The sequence below is a fragment of the Cervus elaphus genome, chromosome 5 (genome assembly GCF_910594005.1).
Source record: "Cervus elaphus chromosome 5, mCerEla1.1, whole genome shotgun sequence".
Taxonomy (NCBI): Eukaryota; Metazoa; Chordata; class Mammalia; order Artiodactyla; family Cervidae; genus Cervus; species Cervus elaphus.
The window spans coordinates 7894449-7921132 of record NC_057819.1 but is presented as its reverse complement, the minus strand read 5'-3'; the positions used below and the strand labels follow the sequence as shown (position 1 = coordinate 7921132).

At 42.0% G+C, this 26684-nt stretch overlaps 1 protein-coding gene across 1 annotated transcript; it reads right to left on the bottom strand.

Moving 5' to 3' along the window:
• Positions 1-629: 629 nt before the first annotated feature.
• On the bottom strand, positions 630-26365 carry PIWIL3 (piwi like RNA-mediated gene silencing 3). Its single transcript, XM_043900826.1, has 21 exons — positions 26101-26365; positions 25279-25475; positions 22932-23040; positions 22387-22512; positions 21544-21758; positions 20611-20729; positions 19868-19948; positions 19053-19250; positions 16679-16790; positions 13222-13348; positions 12888-13005; positions 12266-12380; positions 10987-11168; positions 10500-10572; positions 6279-6479; positions 6044-6147; positions 5025-5095; positions 4479-4632; positions 3664-3792; positions 2650-2803; positions 630-1979 (listed from the first exon to the last, which is right to left on the bottom strand). Exons 2-21 carry the CDS (start codon positions 25435-25437, stop codon positions 1863-1865), a joined length of 2664 nt encoding a protein of 887 aa, XP_043756761.1. The 5' UTR covers positions 25438-25475; positions 26101-26365; the 3' UTR covers positions 630-1862.
• Positions 26366-26684: the final 319 nt, after the last annotated feature.

Genomic DNA, 26684 nt, shown 5'->3' with positions numbered 1-26684 from the left:
TTTGCCCTGCAGGAGGCGCAAGAAACACGGGTTCAATCCCGGGGTTGGGAAGATCCCCTGGAGGAGGAAATGGCAACCCACTCCAGTATTCTTGCCTGGAGAATCCTATGATCAGAGGAGCCTGCTGGGCTACAGTCCATGGGTCTCAAAGAGTTGAACACAGCTAAGCACACACACGTGTGCATGTGTACAGACATACACACACACTGTTACTTAAACCAAATTCATTCCTAAAAGACCTTAAATTGGTCTGCTCAACACCTACTCAGCAACATGAAACTGAGGTAGTACTGTGATATATTGGAGAAAGTTTATCTGCTAAGCCCTTGGAATAATACAGCTTTCCCCTAGAAATATTTGATAGCCAGTTTCCTTCATCTGATTTTATAAAGGACTAGTAGGCTAATGAAATCAGATAGTGTCCTGGTCACAATATTTCTATTAATCTTAGAAAAGCAACCACTTTTTTTCTAATAAGTAGATTAAGAAGCCTAAGACCAGCATATGTTTTTAATAATAAGACTGAGTTCAATGATTTTTAACATGAATACCTTTATTGAGTCACATTTTAAATTTATAAGTCTAGAAATTACAGTGTTACAAATAAATGATATTTGTATTGCATTTATAGAAAACATTCATAAAGTTCTTACTACTTTGAATTTGTTCCAAGTGATTTCTGTAGATCTCTCGAAACCTGCTATCATACATGTATTATCATAAATCAAATTCTAGCTTTAGAAGAGAATATGTTATCTTTAATCATGGAGACCATATCCTACATTTATCATTATTGGCAATATAGCTAGGTAGGACATTACCTGGACTGCAGTATATTTAAATAACTTGTTTTCATTTTCTTATAAGACAGGCTCAAACCTAAATGGTTAACCTATAATCAAAGCAATTATATTATTTTTAAGCATATCATTTTGGATATATTCGAAGCCTGTCTATTCTCCCTAACCACCCCACCACAAAAAAAAAAAAAAAAAATACCACTCCATTTAGGAGTATAGGAAAATAAAAGTTTCACATGCTGTCTCTTAAGTATATTTAAAGGTAGGTTTAAGTGGAGAGAGAAAAAATTTCTGCTTTCAGGAAAAACATGACAACTTGAAATAGCTTATCTTCTGATGATGGTACAGCTATCACATAATGTCACATTTAGAACATGCACAAGAGAATGAATTAAACAAATGCTAACAAAGCCCTTTTTTACTTTCTTTGTGGAAAAATGACAAAATATTATGTTCCTGAGCTGCCAACTTTCAAATCCTTACTACAGCTCCACCAGAAAAAAATTGATTATTACATGTGTACAAAGGATAAACTATTTCACATGTAGGTTATTTCTTCCTTATAAAATATTAAACACAAATTTCCATTTAATTTTGCCACTGTTAAATCTTCGCTGTCCTTAAGGAAAAGGTTGTTTCAAAAATAAAGTAGGTATGATTTTTCCAAGTAGAATTTACTTGTTCATAGACATATTCTCCATGTGACTAATTCCCAACCTTTACAGTTATAGCAGCTTTACTTGGAGGAGAGGATTCAGGCACATTGAATCATAAAGTCTTCCTAACACATTTGAGAGGTTAAATTGTGAGTCAAAAACCTTCATTGTCAAAAAAAAAAAAACCTTCATTGTCAGTTCTCCCACCTGGAGAAGAGAAACCTCATGTTTAAGTTAGTTATTGTGTTGAAAATAGCTTAAAATCTCTGAATGTCATCCATGTCAAGAATGGTTTTAAATTCTGATCATGCATCTGGAAAAAATATTTCAGATGTACAGATGCAAAATGAGAAGATAAATGTACAAATTATGTTTTTCAGCATCCCATTGTGCTTTCTTCTGTAGGTTAAAGGTAAAAGAGGTATTTTGACAGAGATTCGTGTGGTTGTTGCTGAAGACTCTGGCCCACCAAGTAAGCCAGCTTATGGGCATAATGGCAAGGAGCAGGAACTCGGATGATACCCTTTAGGAGAAAGAAAAAACATTTTTTTTTAACCTTTATGTTTACTTCCCCTAAGTTTCAATTTTTTATAGATATCCAAGTTTCAAAAAGTAGATTCAATTTTGTACAGTTTCACAGATGTGAAGGAAAATCAGTATCAAAAAATACCACAGCCACTGTGGAAAACTGTATGGAGGTTCCTTAAAACCGAAAATAGAGTTACCACATGATCCAGCAATCCCACCCCTGGGTGCATAATCCAGAAAAGAAGAAAGCTTTAACTCAGAAACATGCATGCACCCCAGCAACACTATTTATAATAGTCAAGACACAGAAGCAGCCTAAGTGTACATCAACAGATGAATGGACAAAGTCATGGGTATGTTTCTCTGAGAGCATACTTACTCAGCCATAAAGAATGAAATGACGCCATTTGTGGGAGCATGGATGAATCTAGAGATTACCATGCTACCTGAAGTAAGTCAGAGACAAATATTACACTGTACCGTTTATGTGTAGAATCTAAAAACCAGGGTGCAGATTAACTTATTTACCCAGCAGAAATGGACTCATAGACACAGAAAACAAATCCATGCCTACCAAAGGAGAAAGGGCAGGGGAGAGGGATAAATTAGGAGTCTGAGGTTGACAGATACACACTACCAAACTGAAGGAAAAAAAAAAAACTTACCGGAAAATTGTAGTACATGTGGCAGAGTTTGTAAGTGAGACCCTGTACTGCATCCGGGCTCAAGTAAAGCGTGTCGTGGATGACGTTATAATGAGTGGGAGTGACAGTACCAGTCCCTTCCCGCACAGACTGACTCACAATGAAAAAATCGTACCTAGAATTATAGAACATGTCGGTCTCACGCTTATTTTAGAAGAAAAATGATGGAGCAAACCTAGTCTCTGAAGTAACATTAATTTATAGAAGTCCATTCTACCAACTTTCCTTTATATTTAGAAGCCCGACTAACTGTTGAGCAATGGTTTGCTAAAGCACATCTACAAGAGACAGTGAAATCATTGGCATGATTAATAACAGTCGTGGGATTTAAACTCAAAAGCATATGTACTGATGCCCAGAGGCAGCAAGCTTCAAAACAGCACATTAGACGTGGTCACAGGTAATGTGATTCAGGGAAAAATAGAAGTATCTGTCTTTCAAGTCACCAGAATAGATTCAAACACCCTAAATTATGTAAGTGGTAAGGTTAACCAATTTACTGTCAGTGTTGAATGTTTATATCATTTTATGTTATGCTTCATGTTTATCCTATTTTTCGCTGGCTTTGTTTTCTTCAGTCCTTTCTTGCCTTCTACTAGAAGAATCGGTGTTTCTGCCTTTTTTCAAATTGTGTTCGTTTCTCCCTCTCTAGTGGTATGAATGTCCTATTTATTTCTTGCTGTGTGTTTTGCATAACTTTCTTATTTGCATAATTTCTTGAGAAGTTCAAAGTTAACCAGAAGTTCTAGCATTTCTACCTAACACCTGGGTCATCTTAGAATGATCGATATATTTGTCTGTTTTTTTAAATTCTGAGAAACAAAATGAAGACAGAAAAAGTTACCATATAAAACACAAATCATTTTTAACCTTCTTTAGGTCAATTCTTCCTTTCTCATCGAAATCATTCAAACCTTGAAAAATTCTTACTATTTAAATAAAAGGGAACCTTTAAAATAAAGAAAGGTGGCTTACCATTCTGTCCTAGTCACCTTTAGGTCAATAACTGTTCCTGGAGATGGATTGTTAAGTCTCCCTCCATCCTTTCCAATAAAAAATCTGGTATTTATTCGTTTCTTCACCACAATGAAAGTTAGTCTGACCCTTAAAAGATTATGATCACTTGTCACTACTTGCTCTGTGTTATCTCAGAAGCATTCAGAATGTCAGAAACAGCCCACACTTAGGAGCCATTAAAGGGAGTCTGCAGATGGCAGGCGGCTTTCTGCCCCCCGCCCCCGCTCCCCCAGTTTTACTGTCTTAGCTCCACGAGCCTGATGCAGGCAGTATAGGAGAAGGTTTCGACTCATAGCCATTCAGATCCTAGGGGAAGGGTCCTCTCCTCCCGAGGTCAGAATTATTTGTACTGCCTATGCTGGGCACCAGGCCTCACTGACAAGCAGATGAGGCCAGAGAAGGGAACTGTGAGAAATCCCCAGCCCTGGGATGTACAGAACTCCAGGATCGAGAAGCTGGATAAGTGCAAACTACTGCCAGGCTGTATTCATGGATGCTAAAAATATCAGAGGTTAACAAGCCCTCCTCCATCAAGGTTTGGCAGGAGGTTAGATAAAGAGAAAGATTCATGGGTTCCCATGTGGGGACACAACCTGCTACTTCAGGGCTTCTGGGGAAAGGTATGTTTTCTCCCCAGCCACCCACTGAAGGCTGCTGTATCCAGCTCTCCAATTTACACACCACAATAGTTACAGATACTCCTCCCCGCCTCCTGCCCCCCAACCTAAAATGCAAGACTTATAAAATCTGCTGTTTATAATGTATATACCTACTTTTGTCCTCTGTAAGCTTTTTCTAAGTAGGACTCCATCTGTTTTACTTCTTGATCTATGAGAGCTTGAAGCTGTCCGTCTCCCACTCCATCTCGATACACAATGATAGAATGTGGCAGAGATGAATTTTGTTCATACCAGAGCTTCAGGGCAGCTGAAAGGAAGTCAGAAACACATAAATTGAACCATAACTTTTAGAACAAAGTGGCCACTATTTCTGACAACTTCTGGATTCTTCTGTCAATATGGTGGCTTTCAGGACACTGCTAAAGTCCTCCATCTAGTCCAGACTCAACAAGAGTATGGACATTTTGAGCCAGATAGTTCTTTGTGTTGGTCAGAGGCAGAGTGTTGCTGTCCCATGCTTGGTAAGACATTTGACAGCCTCCCCAAACCTCTATCCACTAGACTAGATGCCAATAGCACCTCTGTCCCCCACATCATTGCCACATGTCCCTGTGCTGGGGGGGGGCGGGGGGCGGGCGATGGGCACAAAAATCTCCACCAGTATAGACTCAGGCCCTCCAACCTCCACCAGACACTGACTATACAAGCAGGTTGTCAGCCCCTTGACAAGCTCCTGCCCCGACTGCTGGATGATACACTGAGAGAACCACCTGTTTGGAGAAAAATAAACCATTAGCTTGGAAAACAAGATTAATTCAGAATCAAAATGATGAAGTTAATCTACACCATCCCCCCCGCCCCGCCAAAATTCACTGTCAGTAGCTAAGGATCCAACTAAAGATCCACGCGTTTATGCCCCTGCAGTGATCCAAGTATTGGTCTCTTCTCGTATCTTAGGCATTTTGTAAAATTTTGAATACACACAAATAGTAAGATAGAATGGAAACAGCCATTAACATTAGCTACAAATTATACATGCTTTGATTACACTTGGCTCCTACTGTTGTGACTCCTGGGGAATTTCACTAGGTACAAACCCTGGGTTTTTCTGGAGACTCCTCCTCCTAGATCAGGAGTCATCCATACAAATCGATTAAACAGCCCTTCATCCATATGAATCTGCTTGGAGGGAACAGTTTTCTTCAAAACAGCAATAGGTACTGTGACCATTTCTCAGCGTATCAAGGACAATCACTTATTTGTCTTGAGTATCTATCCCCTTACTGCGTTTTTGTTCACTTCAGAGTCTTGGGATGACCTGATAAATGGTCATGACCTATGTTTGCCTCGTCATCTGAATTTGCACTCAGTGGATGGGGTGAGGCATTCTGGCTCTACATTTTCACTGCCTTCTCAGGATTTACACGTAGCAAATGCTTGTAAGACCCCAGGAGCCCTGCCATGACCACCATCTGACCCACAGGACTGCCCGTGGTCATGTGGGCATTGTCTTTAAGTGGTCACATTTGTCACAGTGGTTAGACAGCAATAGAGAATGGCCAGAAGCTTCCATACAGAATGTCCTGGGAGCCTAACTTTGCCAGAAGGTCAGGAGAGCACATCGCTAAGAATCTGTCCCTGGATCTTGCCAGCAATGTGCATGAGGGCCACCTCTCTCATCTGGCCTCCCCATTAAACACTCCCAAAGATTAACTCACCGCGTCAGGTCTGGATCGATGCTTGCTACAAATCCCGCGACTGACTTCCGTCGACGTTCAATATCGTGGAAACAATCGATACCGATGAACATTGCATTCTGCAGCTTAAGTTTTAAACAGGGTAGGAGATTGAGTTAGAACAGAACACAAAGCAAATTTACAATTTAAATAGGACCTTAACAAATTCTGCCACAGACAGATGAAAGCAAGAGAAGCCAACAGAATCCCCACGTACTCCTATGTCCACCTTCCAGAGGGCACCTCCAAGCTTGCAGTTCATCTGCAGAGCAATTTTTGTAGCTATGGTCACTGGCGTCTTAGGTCTGTCCAAGGTCCGTTTCAACACGCACTGGCTTGGAATTGGGTAATTGATGCACAGATATCTTTTTATGCCATCGTAAATTTCCTTGTTGTCAGTGGGAAGCAGGCAAAGGACCTTGAAAGGAAGCAAACATGAAACTCCCCAAGATGCAAGAACACGATGATGTGAGAAACGGATGCTGTGTTGAGGAAGCTATGTAGGCGGAGCACTGACAAAGTAGGGTCTGTTTAAACAGACACCTGAGTCCATGAGCACGAAGGGTCTAGAATCACACTACATTCAACAATTGTGAGTGTGAATGTATGGAAGAGACAGGCTGTGAGATATTATTTGGAAATACGCACCAGTCCCTTAAACCTGCAAAACCCTTTGATGCTGGTCATTTGATTTCCAGGAGTTTATCATGAAGTCGACATAGTGGGTTAAGAACATGGACTGAACTATACCATCATCAGGACGGTCACCATCAAGGGATGATCACTATGTGTGGGGCACTCACCAAGCATTTTACTTGATTTGGTTAGTTATCTCAACGGTCTACATAGAAATACTATTATCCCCATTTTACCCTCCCCCCAATACCAGCAAACAAATTTGGGGAGTTGTTATAGAAATTGCCTGATTTACAAGATTCCAAACTCTCGCCAGGACCTCTAGTAGGATACTAAGCAGTTAGGAAGAGAGGTTCCTGCTTAACTTGTTCTGACTAATGGGAAAAAATCATCAATATATTCTTTTTAACATAATGATACTTATAGAAGTTTTTGGCAGACATTATCAGATTAGGGCAATTCTTTTCTCATTGTAGATTTAGCAAGTTTTTCTTTTTACATGAAAGGGTGAAGTGAAAGTGGCTCAGTCATGTCTGACTCTTTGCAACCCCATGGACTGTATTGTCCAGTTCTCCAGGCCAGAATACTGGAGTGGGTAGCCTTTCCCTTTTCCAGGGGATCTTCCCAACCCAGGGATCGAATCCAGGTCTCCCACATTGCAGGCAGATTCTTTACCAGCTGAGCCACAGGGCCCATGAAAGGGTATGGGATTTTATTAAATCCATTTCCTGTGTGGATCAAGAGAAATATTCACCATACTATAATTCTCCACACCAGTTCATTTTTAGGAAAAATATAAAATATCAAGGCCGTAAGACCCAAAGACAGATTAAAGATACTTCCCAGATTAAAAGAAGACTAAAAAAATTTTAAAAAGCCTGCCAGATGCCTCAGGGGACCCTGGATGAACAAAGGAATTTATTTTGCCATAAAAGGGGACAATTGGTGGAATTCGAATTAGGTGTGTAGATCAGGTAAATGGCTGAGGAAAAACACATATATACACACTTCTGTGTGCCTGTGTGCTTATCCACTCAGTTGTGTCCAACTCTTGGCAACCCCATGGACTGACTATAGCCCACCAGGCTCCTTTGTCCATGGGATTTCCCAGGCAAGAATACTGGAGTGGGTTGCCATTTCCTCCTCCAGGGGTTCTTCCCCACCCAGGGACTGAATCCATGTCTTCTTCACCTCCTGCACTGGCAGGTGATTCTTTACCACTGAGCCACCTGGGAAACCCATACACACACCTGTAGCTGCTGTGAATAACAACACATGTGTACATACACACACATATTACATATATAATGAGAAGGAAAGAATGGTTATATGTCGGTAGATAATAGAGGGCTTCCCAGGTGGCGCTACTGGTAAAGAGCCTGCCTGCCAGTGCAGGAGACTTTGGAGATGCAGGTTTGATCCCCAGGTAGGGAAGATCCCCTGGAGGAAGGCACGGCAACCCACTCCTGTTTTCTTGCCTGGAGAATCCCCATGGACGGAGGAGCCTGGTGGGCTACAGCCCATGGGGTCACAAAGAGTCGCACACGATTGAAGTGACTTAGCACGCACACACAGGTAGGTGTAGAGAGGGGAGAAGAATGTTTATAGAAATGTGATAGAACATACTGACTGGGAAACCTGAATGATGGTTGTAGAGAGGGTTGGACTGTCTTTGCAACTCTTCCTATAAGTCTGAAAATATGAAAAGCAAAAAGTTTTTAAAATCTCATGAAAATAGTGGAGGTTTTGCACTGGATTGATGTGTACTCATTTTTAAAACAGAAAAATTATAAAAGATCCTCTATTTAAAACAACGGGGACTGTGTTCACAGTTGGCATTTTTACTGCCAATACTGGATTTTGAGGAATAGGTAGTATTATGTATTAATATAAGCTGATTACTTTATTCTTTTTGCCTTAAATTATTAACTCAGTAGTAGATTTCTTCTCCTTCCTAGTTTAAAAAAATCTATAGGTTAAATGCGCTTTTATTTCCTGTATTTCTGCCTTACTCCTCCAACTCACACGTTTATAGGAATTAAATTATTTATTATTCAAACACTTATGCTTCCTCATCATGACCTATTTAAAATAGTGATCTATAATCTTTTTGTCTGCCATGAGGAAAATATTCCCAAACTATGTGAGTACTTATGAACTCTTCTAGTATTACCACTAATTTACTTTAATATTTGAGAAGTTAACATTTAATTTTAGATATAAATATATGGCTTGATATCTTCCCATCACATTCAGTGGGTTACTTTACACAGACTGGTTCTGGCCCCCCACCCACCCAATGCCACACAGACTTTGAAATTTGTGAGTCACGTGGCTTCACCCCTGCTTATACACATGAATTCCCCTCTGTGCTGGGTCTAGGGAGACTTCCATTTATGCATAAAGATATTTTGCACATAATTTCCAGTTGCTGTTTCATCAGTCATTCCAGTTGTTTGGAGTGTATAAGATTATAGGCATGCTCTCCCCACCATCTGAAACAAAAAAATACCTTAAAATATTTAAGGGGCACCTTGAATAAGCGATATTGCTCCAAAAAGCAAAGCCAGGATAAATGGGTAAAAGCAGGACATGTTCCCATTCAAGATACAGATAAGCTTTCTTAAAAGACATCCCCACAATTAGAAAGGCAGTCTTTCCCTTTCCAGGCAGATGCTCAGTGGACAAAGTCATGTCATGAGTTGGGATGCAGACCCACCACCATGGCCTCTTCAAAGCCATTCTAACATGTGAGTCTTTGCTGAGTCCCACCAGAGGCTTCCCTGCCCTAGCTAAGCATTTAAGGCTACAGCACCGGAGAAGAATTAAGCATGGAGTTAATTAATCACAGTGACAGGAAGCAAGCACACAAGACTTAAGAACAGGATTTCAAAAGTAAGACATTTCATTTGAGTATGAGAATGGCTCGCAGAAAGTAGCCATCACGCAGGTGTGCTAAGCCGCTTCAGTTGTGTCCGACTCTTTGTGACCCTATGGAATGTAGCTCTGTCCACAGTGGTTCTCCAGGCAAGAATACTGAAGTGGGTTGCCATTTCCTACTCAAGGGGATCTTCCCAATCCAGGGATCGAACCTGAGCCTCTTACATCTCCTGCATTAGCAGGTACATTCTTTACCCTTAGCATGGTGACTCACAGAAGGTAGCATTCAGCGTAGCCTAAAAGGTTCTCGGGTAGAAGCTGAAAGGAGAGAGAAGTCTAGGCTCTATGGATAAGACAAGAGGAGGAATATCCTGGTTTTGTGATCAAGAAACAAAAGGTTCCTTTTAAGAGCATTTTGGATGATGAAGAATGTGAGATGAGTTTGAACAAAGCACCCAGAGAAGGAAGGAAAAAAAGTAACTTTAGTAATTTAGGTACCACACTTATTGACAGCTTGGTCTAAGACACTGGATGGGGAAAAGGAAAAGTCCCAAGAGAAATACCAGACAAAAGAAAGGACACTTACTGGAAGAGACCAGATCATAGACTTTGCAGGTTACAGCTGGAGAGAGAAATAGTACACCTGTGACTATCATAATCCATATTACTCAATATTTTTATGGTGTTTTTCAGTTTGAGACTTAAAAATTAATTCTAAGTCCTCAAGCCTGAAAGAATGAGCATAACACAGTGATATTAGGTAGTAGCTAAAACCCCAAAGTCTGTACTGAGCTACATTACAGAGGTAAATTTCTATTTTTTGACTGATTTGGGAAACCAATGGCAACATCTCAATTCAAAGATATTAATACATGCAAATGCAGCTCACTAAGGAGGGGGTGCACATCACATAGACACTTACCATCTGTGTTTTTTGTGAAGCGTGTTTTTCCAAGGTTCTTATGTAAGATTGGACTGTATCAGCTGCTTCGAGCCTAGAAAATAAGTATTTCATATTTCAAAAATAATGAACAGTGAAACATGTAACAACATTTTACACAGCCAATGACACATTAAAACAAGATGAGCATTTCAGCTGAAAGTTTTTAAGACAAAACAAAGTTCAGTTTTTGGAAATAAGACTGGAAACTAGTTTTTACCATCTTCCCCCCTCCACCCCATCCACTTGCTAATTCTCATGTCTTCAAGATGAAGCCCAATAGCCAGAAATCTACAGATCCCACGAGTCTGATTTAATACATGCAGGCTGGAGCAGACTTTATTTTTTTGCTCACACACATTTCAGAGTTTGGATAACATGACAAGAGTCCTACAATTTCAAAAGTCCTTCCACTTTCAGATTGCCAGCAACCAGTTTTGAAATAAAAAATAATTTCTGCTCTACTTACAGTTTTGCATTTCTAACAGTTATGCCCATTTTGGGTGTCACTTTCTGTAGATTCTGCTGCAAGGTCAGGGCTGTTTCATAATTTCCCTTAGTATAGACTATTAGCCAATGATCCAGTGACATTGCTCTAAGTAATGGTACCTCCCTTGTGTTTTTTGACCAGTCTGCTTTATGGTTGTCAAACTGGAAGAGAATTCCAAGCCATGGTATAAAATTCATTAAAAAAGAAAAACTGACATCATCTAAGATCCTTTCCATTGTAAATGCTGTAATGTTTCCTATTGAAACATTACCATTTTAAACTTCAGTCATGATAGGATTTTTAAAAATACTTTAAGAATAAGTTTATTGTAACTAATATAAAATCTGGTCTGTTTTCAAACATGTTTTCTAAAAAAGTAACCCCCTCCCACTTCCCCCATCCCCACAAGATACAGAGTTATAAGAACTTGGACAGAGTTCAAGTTTTAAACGTGAAATTCTCACTCATTATTTGATCCTTGAAAGCTCCAAAACATTATATTCTAAACAAAGGTCCATTCAAATCAAGAAATCAATAAGCCACTTGCTTTCTGCTGTCATTATGATGCTTATTCAAAATGCTGAAGGATAACAGGTAACACAATACTGCATGAGACAAATATTCAAACTACATGGATTGGGACTTCCCTGGTGGTCCAGTGGTCAAGGCTCTGTGCTCCCAATGCCAGGGGCTCGGGTTTGATCCCAGGTCAGGGAACTAGATTTTTCATGCTGCAACTAAGATCCCGTACAGCCAAATAAAAAAAATTTAAGTGTATGGATCTATGAAATCACAAACAATTGAGATGAGAATACTGGGAGTATTAAACATTAACTTAAAAAAGCAATCTTGAAATCTTTGTCCATTGTAGACTTTAGCAGCTGATCTAATGTATTAGCTATTTTTCCTTAAGGTATAGGTTAGTAACACTGGAGTTTTACCATGGGTTATTCTGGGTTATTTTGATTTTAGATATTTGACTTTTAAGGATATTGTGACTCTTAAGGATACATTTGGAAGATTATTTTGCTACAAGAGAATGTACACAATAATATTAATAACAAAGATATAATATATAATACATATGAGTTTACTATATGCCAAGCATGTTACATGCATTTTTATTGAATGCTGACTTGTCCTCTCATAGAGAAAGGACAGGTAGTCTGAAAAGAGTTAGTGACACAATCAAGTTAGTCCCACTTTGGGTTGTTACTAATTTGACCCAACTCTGACATGCTAATTCTGAAGCTCTTACCATCCTTCTTCCTTGGTGAATTCTTACATCTTGCAGGGTTCTTCCAGAAAAGGACAAAAACCCCCCTTCGAGTTCCAAATTCCAGTCTCGAAGCTCCTTCTGCACAGTATTATTTCTGAAAGAAAAGATATTTCCACATGACCAAACCCCAGAAAATAAGCAAGGACAATTATCCATGAGCAAAATACAAGCCAGTATTTCTCTCATCTGAAGTTCCTCATTGCTTGTCCTTTGTGTCAAGATGCTACCAATAAACTCCCTAAACTCTGAAACAATCTTGTCTTTGTTCTCACATTTGTGCGGGCACTTAGAATCTATTTCAGTCTTACCCTCTCTAGGCCTCCTCTAACACAGCAATGACAGAAAAAAATAGACTTGCCCTTCCCTCCCCAATCTCCTCCCAAATATAATTTTCTTCCCAATCATCACTTTTTAATTGAAGAAATCTGAGATGCCAAGTGATCCACACAGGTCTTCACTTCATACTCCCAGACAGAAAAGTAGCACTTACTCTGCATGGCTTGTGGGATCTTAGTTCATCAACCAGGGATTGAACCCATGTCCTCAACAGTGAAAGCAGAGTCCAAACCACTGGATCACCATGGAATTCCCAAGCACTTACTTTCTTAAAGCATCCATAAATGTCAGCAGTTTATGCTGCCTTCTATCTGGATCCATCCTCGTGTGGGTAGACAAGTCTCTCATCATTCTGTAGTCTTTACGCATGTCATCCGTTAAGCCTTTAAAAAAAAAAAAAAATCTGAAAGATAACATGCTGAATCAGTAAGAATAGATTTGTATTAGAGGAGACTTAACTGTTGTGTCCAGAAGAAGGAGGAAGTCAGAGAGAACACAGGTCTGGGTCATGTGGAATCTTATGAAAAAGCCTATAAAGTAATATTGGTGACTTTAAAGAAGGGGGTGTCTTTTATGAAGATGGGATAAATCCGCAGTACCTGTCAGGTGGCATAGCTCAGGAACCAGCATGATAGGCTGATGAGATGTGTCCTGTCGGCTCTTTTTCCATTTGCCTTTGGTGATCAAAAGTGGCTGATTTAAGGTAGTGACCACTGTACCATACCGCTGTTGAACAGAAGAACAAACACTGGCATGACTAGTAACGTCACATAAATAGGTGCAAAGGTATATTTTCGGATCACAATTGGAGGCCCAGAGGTGTGGGCCTATTGTCCTGCCAAGCCTCGAGGAGAATCCCAAGGTGTCCTCGCAACTAGACAGGAGTCCTGAACAAACACAGGTTTTGAAGGGCCATCCCCGCCTTAACTCGAGAAAATAACCCAGGTTCCCACCGCCAACTCCAGAAAAACAATGAGACTTTCCCCTCGCCGCGAGATGAGGCCCGATTCCCCTGCAATACATGCAGAGTAAGTCCGTGTTCCCCATCAAACACGAAAGGAGCCTTGACTTCCTTGATGGAACTCCAGAGAGACCCCAAGAACACTGTCACAAGTCTAGAGGGACCCTGAGGTCCCCGCAGCAACATGAAAGGGCTCCGTGTACTCCAAATCAACTCGAGATGAGGCCCGATTCCCCTCCAGAGGCAATGTCTCCAGAGCCATCCCGCGTTACCCATCATACACGACAAGGGGCTTACTTCCTTTAGGCAACTCCAGAGTTTCCCCGAGAATACCGTCTCAAGTCTAAAGGAACACCAAGTTCAAGAAAGCACCAAAAATATTCTAAATGTTCTCTTGATTTGATGTCCCAGGGATCACTGATAAACATAGATGGCCAAGGAGAGTAGGACACCCACCAAACATAATGGAATCATTGTGCTACTCTTTTTAATATAGATGTAGATAGGTGAGAGACTCTCAGAATATGTATTTCTCACCACAGTAATGCTTGAAACTTTCTAAAACATATTGAGAACTTTCAAGAGGATTCCCATTACTAATAGGGAACAAAAAAAACCCTGGCCACATTTTAGAGGGGCAGTTATACATCTATTCCCAGCATTCCTCCTTGTTTATTTGTCCTAAATCCTTAGACCTGCTTCCAGTAAGGAAAGGCATCTTCTAAGATTTCACATACAGAAGTTCCTATCCCTAAGGCAGCAAATTGTTGTACAACAGGTTGTCTGTACTCCCAACCCAAAGTGGAGATTCTTCATAGATTTTGTTCTTAAGCTACTTGTTAGCAAGGTCCTTGTCAATAATAAGTTAGCCACATGAATTGTGGTATCATTTGGCATTTAAAGGCTTCCCTGATAGCTCAGTTGGTAAAGAATCTACCTGCAGTGCAGGAGACCCCCGGTTCAATTCCTGGGTCTCAGGAAGATCTGCCGGAGAAGGGATAGGCTACCCACTCCAGTATTCTTGGGCTTTCCTGTGGCTCAGCTGGTAAAGAATCTGCCTGCAATGCAGGTGACCTGGATTTGATCCCTGGGTCAGGAAGATCCCCTGGAGAAGGGAAAGGCTACCCACTCCAGTATTCTGGCCTGGAGAATTCCATAGACTGTATAGTCCATGGGGTCACAAAGAGTCAGACACGATCGAGAGACTTTGACTTTCACTCACTGGCATTTAAGCTTCTGGGAACTTCAAAAGGAGCTTGTTCCCAAAACGAAAACTCCAGGCTGTACACCCTGTGACTCCAGACTCATCGACAGGCCCAGAGAGCATGCTTTAACTGACCCACTTTGGCAGAGAAATGATACTGAACTCACCACATCTGTACATGGAAGAGAACTGTTCACTGAGTTAGGTGCAGGCTATAGGACTGGATTTTAACACGTATGACTGGAAGTAGGGCGTCAGCCTACAGCTTTCAGCCTAAGGGACCTAAGAGCCAGTAAGCTGCCTCTTCCTCTCTTCTAACGTCACGACCTTGGAGTCCGCTTGTTAAGACAGTAGAGCCACAAAATGGTAACAGATGGGATCTCCGAGCCTTTGAGAGCCAGAAGTCTTCAAGTCAGAAGTAAACCTTTTAAAGTCAGCTCTCTGATATTTCAGCGTGCAACTCTATCAGTGCCTGTCTCATCCCAGAGCAGTCCCCAAGCCAGCTCCTCCCACAGATTCCCCCAGTTCAGGAAATAATGCCTCCCTCCACTCACTTCCTCAGATAAAGCCAAAGGGTTACATTTCAGTCACCCCTTTCCATCACTTAGTACATCCAAGCCTTCACTGTGTCCTCTCCATTTTCACCTACTTCTCCCACCCTACTGCAGACCAACCACCATTTAAGTCAACTGATTTAATAACCTTCTCATGGGCTTCCCTTCCTCAATTTTTACCCCCATGCAGCCCATTCTCTGTACATTAGATGAGACGTCTTACAAATATCTGCATAAGATGATTGGATGGTAACATCCAATTTCTCTCGAGAACACTCCACCCTTGTTTGGGCTCTGGATACACCATGCCCATCCTGAAGACAGTGTCTTTATACCATCTCTTCTCCCTCATCCACACCCAGCTTGCTCCTTGCTGACATTAGGTATCAGCTTCTCCGAGAAGCTTTTGAAGAATATGCAAACCCAGTAGCCACCAGACACTGTCCATAACACCACCCAGTTTTAATTGTCTCCATGTCCCCTGTAACTACTAGAATAGTTTTCTTCTTTTATCACCTCTCTGTCTGCCATGCGAATGCAAGTCCCTTGAGAGCTGAGAACTCAATTGTCTTACTAATGTATACCCAAGATAAACAATAGGCATTCACTAAATGCTTTAGGGATTGAAATGAACAAGCAGTAAGTGTGAAACACAAAGGAAGATGTCATAATAACCACCCCTTGAAGGGATGTCAGAGGGCTATGTACTACAAATTCCACGTAGCTTTGGGTCCCAATATAATACAGGCTTTTTTAAGTGTCAATTTATAACTTTTAAAAAATCATCCATTTATAAGTTCTTTCCATTTGTCACATATATCTACCATTCCTTTAATTATCTTTCTTTTATGAGCCAAAGCTAGAAAACCAACCTCACCAACTGGCCTGAGTTTATGTCTTTGTGAGCACTCAAATTAAAAATAGAGGAATCCATGAATTAGATTTAACACATAACAGGCATCGTTTCAGATTGTAGCTGGTCATTCTTTTTGAACCAACTTCTGTAGGGCTGAAGCTCCTCTGTAATGTTCTCATTTCTGAAGTTCTACCATATTTTGTTTTCTACCTAACAACCCATCTCTATGTTTAAAACTACCGTAGCTACATCTAAGCCTGACAGGGAGGGCCATCTTGGAGCCATTCTAATTATGTGACTTTACCCTATACACAAGGCACTGGGACACATGGATAATTGACATAAGTCAAGCTTCAATGACCCAAAGGGAGAATATATGCAAATATATACGTATGTATATCTAAATGAGACTTGAGACATATACTTAACTATATAATAGGAAAATTTTTTAAGACGAATGTGTTTAAAGAAAATTTCATACCTCTTTGTAGTAGTCTACAAAGGAGATTTCACTGCCATCTGATTTGGTAAATGTAGAGCTGGGAGACATCTCCCAAATAATATCATCCACTCTGTAGGTTCTGTTGTTATACCTGCAGAATAATCGTGGAATATATGGTATTATTCCTGACTTTGGTGCATCGAACCATGTAAAAAGGAAGTGGTTTAAAATCCTACTCTTAATTGTAGGATATATCAGCTTTGTTAAGATTAATCCACATAACATGCAATTCACCCCTGTAAGTGTGCAATCCAGTGGTTTTTAGTATATTCACAGAGTCATGCAGCCATTAACGCAATTTTAGAATATTTTCATCACCCAAAGAAGCAGCACCTTAACTATGAGCTTATATGTATATGGTTAAGCTTGTAATTAAGTATAGTTAAGCTTAACTATACTTAACTAGAAGTCACTCCTTTCCACCCAGCCCTTAAACCACCACTAGGTTACTTACTGCCCCATGTGTGGTTACTCATCACATGTCATATAAATTGAATTATATAATATGCATCTTCCCTGACTGGGTTTCTTCAGGGTTCAGTCACACTGTAGCATGTATTGCTACTTCCTTCCTTTTTACTGACAAATAATATACCATTGTATAGATATACCACATTTGTGTTTATCCATTTACCAGGATAAACATTTGGGTTTATGAACCCAACATAACATTTGGGTTGTTTACACTCAATCTATTGTGAATAGTGGTGTGGTAGATAATCATATACCCATTTTGGTGGACATGGTTTTATTTCTCTTGGGTATGTAGAGTGGAATTGCTGGGTCACATGGTAATGCTGAATTTAACACATTGAGGAAATAGGCTCCTCAGCGAGGCCACACCAAGTGTATGATGGCTGGTTCCAATTCTTCCACATCCTTGCCAACACTTGTTAACATCTTCCTTTTTCAATTTTAGCTAACCTAGTTAGATAGGAAGTGGCATTTCATTGCCGTTTGAATTTGCATTTCCCTGGTAGCTAATGATATTGAGCATCTTTTCATGTGCTTATTGGCTATTTGTATTTCTAGGTGGAGAAGTGTCTGTTCAGACTCTTTGCCCTTTTTGTAAAGTCAAGTTTCTCTCAATTATTGAGTTGCAAATATTCTTTATGCAGCTACACACAAATTATTTACTACATGAGATTTGCAAATATTTCCCTCATTCTGCCAGTTGTCTATTCACCTTTATGACAGTGTTCTTAAAAGAACATTTTGTATTTGGTTAAGTCCAATTTGTTTCTTTTGGCATCACTTGTGCTTTTGGTGACTTTTCTAATAAGGTTTTTACATAACTCAAAGTCAAGTAATTTACTCATGTTTTCTTCTAAAAATTTTATTTAGGTCTATTTTGAGTTAATTTTTTAGTAAATTTGAATTAATGTTGTATATCCTATGATGAAGGGGCAGGTAAATATACAGCTATCCCAGCAATAGTTGTTGAAAAGACTATTCTTTCCTTGACTTAACTGTCCCCATACCCTTGTCAAAAAGTCAACTGACTTTAATAGTGAGGGCTAAACGCATGAATTCCCCATTCTATTTCACTGATTTTTATGTCTATCCTTACACCAGCATCACACTGTCTTCATTACTGTAGCTTCATAATACGGTTTGAAATTAGGAAGTGCAAGTCTTCCAACTCTGGTCTTCTTAAGATTGGATTTAAACTCACTTAGTCAAAATGTCACCCACTCCAGTACTCTTGCCTTGAAAATCCCATGGAGGGAGCAGCCTGGTAGGCTGCAGTCCATGGGGTCGCTAAGAGTCGGACATGACTGAGCGACTTCACTTTCACTTTTCACTTTCATGCACTGGAGAAGGAAATGGCAAACCACTCCAGTGTTCTTGCCTGGAGAATCCCAGGGATGGGGGAGCCTGGTGGGCTGCCGTCTATGGGGTCGCACAGAGTCAGACACGACTGAAGTGACTTAGCAGCAGTCAAAATGTCCTCTTATCAATTTAAGATTTCTAGTGTAGAGGGAGATTAAAAATAAAAACTTCCTTCAAGTGGAAATTGGCTAGATTATAATTAAGCACAAATTTTTAAAAAATAGCTATAGACAAAGAGAAAGGAAAATAAATTTGGAAGCAGCACACATACCCTCATGTGCAATAAGGGTTCAGAGCCAACGACCAAATTTGCAGTAGGACATACAAGGACTGCTGAGTTTACAACTGACACATACTTCTGTGCTGTATAAGTCAGCGAGAAAAAGTATCTAATGATTCTTACCATTTTCATGCTATTTCTGCTTCTGAATGTCAACACTTAATCATTTTAAAATCCAAGGAACATCTCTAATGAAAAAAAGTAAAAGTGAGCGCATAGGTTTTCAAAAAGCAGACTTACTTTGTAAGAACAGACGACCCAACTAATTCTCTAAGAATTTTCTCTTTGGCATCTTCTCCTCTGGCTTTTTCACGAGTGTGTGATATTAAATCATAAGCAGTTTCCATTCGGAGCAGTTTATGGCTCACATCAGCACAGAGAGTAAGACCGATTTCATACGGAAGAATAGAAGTAACATAGCCAGGCCATATTTCCAACCTGCAAACAAGTTAGGTGTGGGCGTCAAGATCCCGGCTCTGGACCTAAAGCCAAGTGGTAGGGGCCCTAAACCCACTGTCCAAAGTGGGTACTGTTAGTTATTTGTAATAATCACTGACTTTTTGAAGGACCTTCAAATAGAGATTTTTACCAGATGTGCTAGTTAGAAGTAACACATCTTTGTTAAATCATGTTTATTTACCACTTGCAGGCTTAAACTATTGTATATACTCATGTGAGACTATATATGATATATAATATGTAAATTATATACACATATACCAATAAGTAATAGATGTACATAGAGGCAAGTGTTGGATTGACTATAATTTCAGAGAAATTATCCAAGATTCAGATGATTGATTTCCTAAGGTTTATACAATAACTGACCATCTTAAAAGTTTATGCTTATCATGCTAGGAATTTTTAGGGTAAATAAATTTTTAAGTTCAAATTATAAATTCAGTTGTAACTTAGTTGTTCACAGTCATTGGAGAGTATTTAAAAGATCACTTGTAAATCATACACCAGTGCAGATGAGCAACTTTCTCAAAGGTTTCTATGATTATGTCTATAGAATGTGAGACTTCACACTTCATAGACCACTTCATACATACCTATACTCATTGAACTCAGTCTTCTTATTTTTATTGTAATAGTTGCGACCAATTTGGTTCAAATCCATCTTCTCTAACATTCTAGAAATTGAAGAACAGGTTTTGTTGAAAGTGCAGTGAATATTAGTAAGCATTTGTTAACACACATAAGAATGCATTAGAGAGGGAGATGATCTGTCAGTGGTTTTCTTTATACTAACAACATAAAATGCCTGATAATGACTATTAATGACAAGTAAATTATTAATACATTATTGAGGTTAATACTGAAGTTAATTTAACCTCAAATTTTCTCTTTAATAATATAAGACAGTATTACATGGAAAGGCCATCAGTATGTATGTCCTTCGTTCCTAGAAATGAATCGAAACATCTTTTGCAGTCGATGTGTTCCAAGTTTTAATTTTGACTATTTGTTCATTACCGTGAGTCTAGAACAGACAACAAGTATATTTGCTCTAGAAAGGAATAAGCATGGGTATGCATAGCTGATGTCTATTACTTCTCCTAGACAGGTTCCCGACAGGGAAGGCAGAGGTGGGCAGGAAGTGGAATACTGGAGAAACCCATGGAATTTGCACGTGCCTAGCGAAAGCCCCAGTGTCCTTTCATCTCAGAAGATCCTCCACCCTTTCAGAACGTGGGACCTGTCAAGAACACAGAACACTGGAAGCACGCGGCTGTGTTCGGCATCACTGACACAGTGTGGGTCAACTGAATCCGAAGGAAACCATCTTACATACTTTCTAAAGAGGATGTTGTAATAGCGGAGGCAGTCTGGAGAAGTGCTCTGGAGTTCTCTGGAGAGCTCGAAGGTTATCGTCACAGGTTCATTTTTCAACTTGCTGACCACTTCCTTTTTCTGAGAGGAAGAAAAAAAAAAAAATCCCTTAGTTCTTCCAAGGAAACTAAGCTCCACCGTGTGACAGATCAAATTGTCACTTGGCTGCCCAGCACGGCACAAGTGCAAGGAGCAGTCTCTCCCACAGAAAGGCAGACGCAGGCAAAAAATGGGATGGGCAAGACCAAAGCGAAGAGCCAGAATTACATGTGCAAGTCCAACTTTCATTTAAGCAAGTTTCTATGAATTACTTGACCCTCTACCGTAGAAGTTTATAGGATAAAACAGTAAGTCCTTCTCCTAATGTGTTTTTTTTTTCCCTCCTGTTTAAAAAAGAGAGAGAGAGGGAGAGAGAAAAGGAGGGAACAGGGAATTTTTAAAATTGTTGTTTTTGCTGTTTAGTTGCTCAGTTTTATCTGACTCTTTTGCGACCCCATGGACTCTAGCCCTCTAGGGCTCCTCAGTCGATGGGGTTTCCCAGGAAAGAATGCTGGAGTGGGTTGCCATTATTCAACTTCAGCATCAGCATTTGAAACATATTGTGCCATCAAAAAAGGTAAAGGTTATATTTTACCTTTATGTCAAATAAATTCAGTTAAGGCAGTGAGATGAAACACTAGATACTGTCAGTGAAAATTAAACATGGTACGTGGGTCAGTTACAAGTCCTGTGGGCAAGGAGTGTTGAGGATTTCTCCACAAACTGTTGCCCAGGAATGGTGAGACTTTGGCTACTCCAGAGTGAAAAATGGGAGAGAAGAACAATGTAGAATACTACTACAGATGTAGTAGAAGAATGTAGAAAGAATGTAGGAAGATGTAGAATACTACTTAACCATTTCCCCTAGCGAGTGAGGTAACAGCAAAGACTTTCCATCGTATATACAACGATTTCCCAGTAACTTTTCAAGTTCAGAGAGTAAAGCTTCCCGTTTGCGTCCATCCTCTATGTCTGGTGTGTAGATGACGTTGTACTTGTATAAATGCTTCTGAGAGCAAGACTTGAGTCGGACATGATTCGAAAATAGCATTACCGGGCTACCTTGCGTGCCTGGGAAAATGGAACCACGTGTCAGTCATGAGATAGTCTGGCTGATCAGACCCCAAACAGATGATCTGGACACCATGGTACTGAGAGCCAGAGTCAGATCCAACAAGGGAGGTGGTCAGCAAACGACATAAGCAGTTATATACGCCTGGCATCCAGAATCCCCTCACATGAGCTTAGGTGAGTCCTTATGCAAACCCACATTTAGGAAGTTCAAGGAGACAGGTATTTAACAGAGGTATTTAAATACAGGTACTTAACAGATATATTTCTATATTTAACAGAAATATCAAAAGAAAACCTCTGCAGCACAAATGTCCCAAAAGCTGGGGGTTGGGAGAGGGGAGCCACTGTATATAATAATGATTTATTTTGGGGGGAGGGTGCAGTTTATTAATCAGTATGTCTCAGCACAACCAAAGAACTGGGTCATTCTATCTTAGTGTCTATAAAAGGAAGAGAGGAAAATGAGTATCTCTAGGACTCTAAAGTCAGTCTTAATTTCTGCAAAAGTGAAAGCTATTATAAAAATGTAAGAATGTGAGAGGGTACCTCCACTTAAAGTGATGGTATAAAGCATCACAGATATTTAAACAACTCCATAAAATTGTATTGTTAATGGCCAGCATACCTTTTGTCGACTCTCTAACGTGGACCAAATTCTGCCGAGTATTTACCACAAAGTCTTGATAATCTCTACCAACATCCCTCTTCTTCCTCAGCAAGGATCCCTGTGATCCAGACGCCGGTTGAAGTTCTTCAGCGTACAAACAAGCATGACAGTTGTTAATTTACACAAAAAGGGGAATGTAACTAGAAATGACAATATTACACCCCAGCTATTAAGGGTTTTTGAGGTAGAAAAGACAGCAAAGGCACCAAACATTATTTAGCAACGGGTCATCAGAAAAGAGGGCTTCTCTGGTGGCACAGTGGTAAAGAATCCACCTGCCAATGCAGGAGACCCAGGTTCAATCCCTGGGTCAGGAAGATCCCCTGGAGAAGGAAATGCCAACCCACTCTAATATTCTTGCCTGGAGAATCCCATGGACACAGGAGCCTGGTGGGTTACAGTCCATGGGGTCACAAAGAGTCGGACACGACAGAGTGACTAACACTGCCATGTATTAAGCATTCTCTGCCCCTCACGGAATCTTTCTTCCTCCCTCCTTTCACCTGAAGGCTGAGACACCGCTTCTGCTCCTGCTGGTGGCCCAGCCCCGGCCACGTGTCTAATTCCCGTCAGTGACTGGAGTCTAGGCTGGATCTGACGAGGTTGCTGAGCCTGCATGGTTTTGGGAGATAGAGTAATGTTATCCATATGTTCAACTATCATCCCCAAGTTATCATATGCCTGCCATGTGCCATAATGCATGTATCAGGGCAGAAGGCAAGGGAACTTCCTTGAAAAGCTTATATCCCAATGACAGAAAATAAATCAACAATTAACTTACATAGCATGAATATGATAATTGCTGGGGAAATGAAAAAAAAAATAGGAGGAAGCCAAGTATGAAAAATGCTGGAAAGGTGGGGTGTGAAGGAGGCTGGTGGTCTTGACTCGTGGGGGACAGAACCTCAGTGAGAAGTTGACACTGCAACAAAGACTCAGAGGTGGCGAGTTAACAAATCACACAAACCTCAGGTAGAAGAAACGGCAAAGCTCCTAAGGAAGAAAAGCTCAAGGGAGAGTGAGACGAACAAGGGAGGGAGACGCAGGAGGACTCAGAGGGGTAGTGGAAGGGTGGCCAGCTAAAGGGGTTCACCTCCGACTCTGAGAAAACAGGAGCCCTTACAGGCTGTGGGCTGAACGTGAACCCAAGGCAGTCTGGTTCGATGCTGGGAACAGACTGAGGGTGAGGCCAGGGCAAAAGCAAGGTGAGTTAGGAGGCCGTTCGTGGGGTCTAGCCAGGGACGCTGGTGGTTCGGCCCAGAGGGTAGTAACAGAGAGGGTGAGAAATGATCAAAGACTGGATTGTTTTCTGCAAGTCAGGGGAGACGGAAGTACTTCTGTGAAGTTTCTGCGAAGGGTCTGAGGTCAAAAGAGGATAAATCCGAAGGTTTCGGCCTAAACAACTGTAAGAAGGGGATTTCATCAAGTGAAGTAGTTCAGAATTGTCTGGGAGGGCAAATCAGGAACGTGAGACATCCATGGGGATGTTCCTCTGTGCAGGAGAGGGGTCTGGCTGGAGATATAAACAGGGGAACCTGTCCACTTACCAGATCACACTTACAGCCATGATACCGATAAGATGACCAAGGGTGTGAGCTCATGGACCAAGGAGAAGAGGCCCAAGGATTAGGCCCTGGGCATTTCAACAGCACAGGAGGAGAACCCAGCCAAGGGAAGCTTACAGCAGTGGCCAGTGAAATCAGCAGAAAGCCAAGGGTGTGTGGTGACGGGACCATCACACAAGGAGATGAGCAAGGAGAGAAGAGGGCTCGATGGTTCCAAGTATAAGCGATAGGCAAGGGCCGCGGAGGACTGACCAAGTGGAGGATACTGGGGAAGCCTGAACGGAGCCTTTTCAGCAGAGGGATGGGGGAGACCCCTGACTGGAGTGAATGGACAAGACGGAAATAAGGGCTGGCGTTCAGAGTAGACACCAGACTTCTTTGATGAGAAGCAAAGAGAAGGAAAGTTAACTGTGGGGAAAGCGGAATCCAGGAGAGGATTCTTGTTGGTGGAAGTCAGCCCAGCTGGCTGTAGGCAGATGGGAATGACCTAGGACCCGGGAGATGAGAAAGGAGAACCGCAAGAGAGATTCAGGAGATGGAGAGTTGGCTCAGGGACCTCAGGCAGGAGCAGAGCCAGTGCCCTGGGGTCTCGGGTGAGGGGCCAAGGCCAGGAAGTGGAGATTCAGTGAAGACAGCACCAGAGTTCTGCTTGGGTGCCGTATTTGTCTCAGTGACATAGAAGCTGATGTCGGATGCTGAAAGTGAAGACGGAGGAGGAGCCAGAGGAGGGTAGAGCAGGCAGCAGGGGGAGAGGACAGGGGGTCAACAGCCCTGGAGGAGAAAGAATGGGACCGCTGGGGTCATGGGACTGCTGGGCCAGCACCAGGATCAGTCAGAGGTTGTAAAAGCCAGACCCACCCACCCCTCCTCAGCACACAAAGAGGATAGGGGATAAGAGAAGACCGAAATGCCTGGAGACAGCAGGGATACCGAGTTTTAAACAAAATGGGAAATTCTGTCCAACTCAGTCTGTTCACACGCTTGAATAAAATCACCCTCTTTGAGGTCACTCCCCAAAGAGGAGTCACTGGCTGAGGCCAAGGGATCTGGGTGCCTCTCCATCCACTCAGGTTTGGAAGAAAGCCTGTGTGCATCTGTGAAGACCCACAGGAGAAAGGGAAGCAAGCGGTGGAGACAAAACCTACCACACGGGCAGCCCAGACGTAGTCTCAGCAGGAGAACACTCCATAGCCGGAGAGTAGCTATTCCAGCTGAGCCACCAACCTCCCTCTTCTCTGGAAAGGCAGCATCTTTTGCATAAAGGGAACAACGTGAGGGAGCTCACCGCTGTGCCTCGTTTCACTAACTCAGCGAAGCTCAGTGGAGGGCCGGTTCCGGGCACTCGAGGCGTTGGGGGTCCCCTCGCCGCCTCGGGCTGAGCCGGCTCCAAGGGTGGTGTGTCCCGCCGTCTGCCTCGGGCATGAACTCTGGCCCTGCCGGTCATTACTGTCCTGAATCCGATGGCCCTGAAGAGGGGAGGCCCTTAAAGAACACAGTTATGTTAGACATCTCTGCACTGTTGCCTGGGAATTTTTTTTAGTCCCCACACTAACGAAAGGGACTGCCGCCAAATTAGTCAGAGGAGTGTCCTGTAATAAAAGACGGGGGACCTAGGAAGAGACCCGTGGGAGTTTAAGAAGATTGTTGATTGTGATTCTTTTCCTCATGTGCATTCACAAGGCACTATGGTCAAAGCGCTTGCTGGTATTAGTTGGGTGTGTCCTGAGTTCTTACCTACGAGGCATCCCCATAGCACAGTGAGGAGCCCAAATGTCCCCTAGACTTTAATACACACACACACACCTACCCTTATATTGCTATCACACACACACCCACAAACTGCTAGTCCACACACACACACACCCCCCCACACACCCTTATGCAGCTCCCATACACACACACACACACCCTTAAGCAGCTCACACAGACACACCCACACACACACCCCCTTAAGCAGCTCACACACACATACACACACACACACACACACCCACACACACACACCCTTAAGCAGCTCACGCTCACACACACACACACACACACACCCTTAAGCAGCTCACACACACACACACACACACACACACCCTTAAACTGCAACGCCACCCACCTGTCTCTGGTCTTGGTCCTCTGGACTTGGCCCACACAGCTCACCTTCCCTCTTTCCTCCTCTGGGATTAGGAAGATCTGTGTGTGATGCGCCCACAGTTCTGTGCCCTCGGGTCCTTCTCCTCCAGCCCCACGGTGTCTGAACACCGATTTCTGCGGGGTTAAAGGTGCAGACCTCCTTTCCAAAAGAGTTATCCCTCCCCCGGACACAGCCCTGCGCCCCCAAAGCAGTCACCAAGCAGAGGCGGGACTGGAGAGAGGACCGGCCTGGCTGCCCCGAGAGATGCACCCCACCGCCCCCGCAGCAGGGCCCGCCCCAATTTCAATTTCAAGCCTGCTGCCCCGCCTCTTCCGGCGCCACCTGCATCCGGGCCCAAGTGCAGCCGGCTCTGAGTCGCACCTGGTGAGGTTAAGCAATGCTCTGAGCGTCAGTGGGAGGGGTTGCGGGGCTGCTCTGCCCGCCCTCGGGCGCACCTGATCCTGCCTCTCAGCCACTCACCGACTAACCTGCCAGGTGACTTTACCAAATGACGTGCACTTGAAACTCCAGGAACTTATGTCCTTGGCACTTAATTGTTGTTGTTG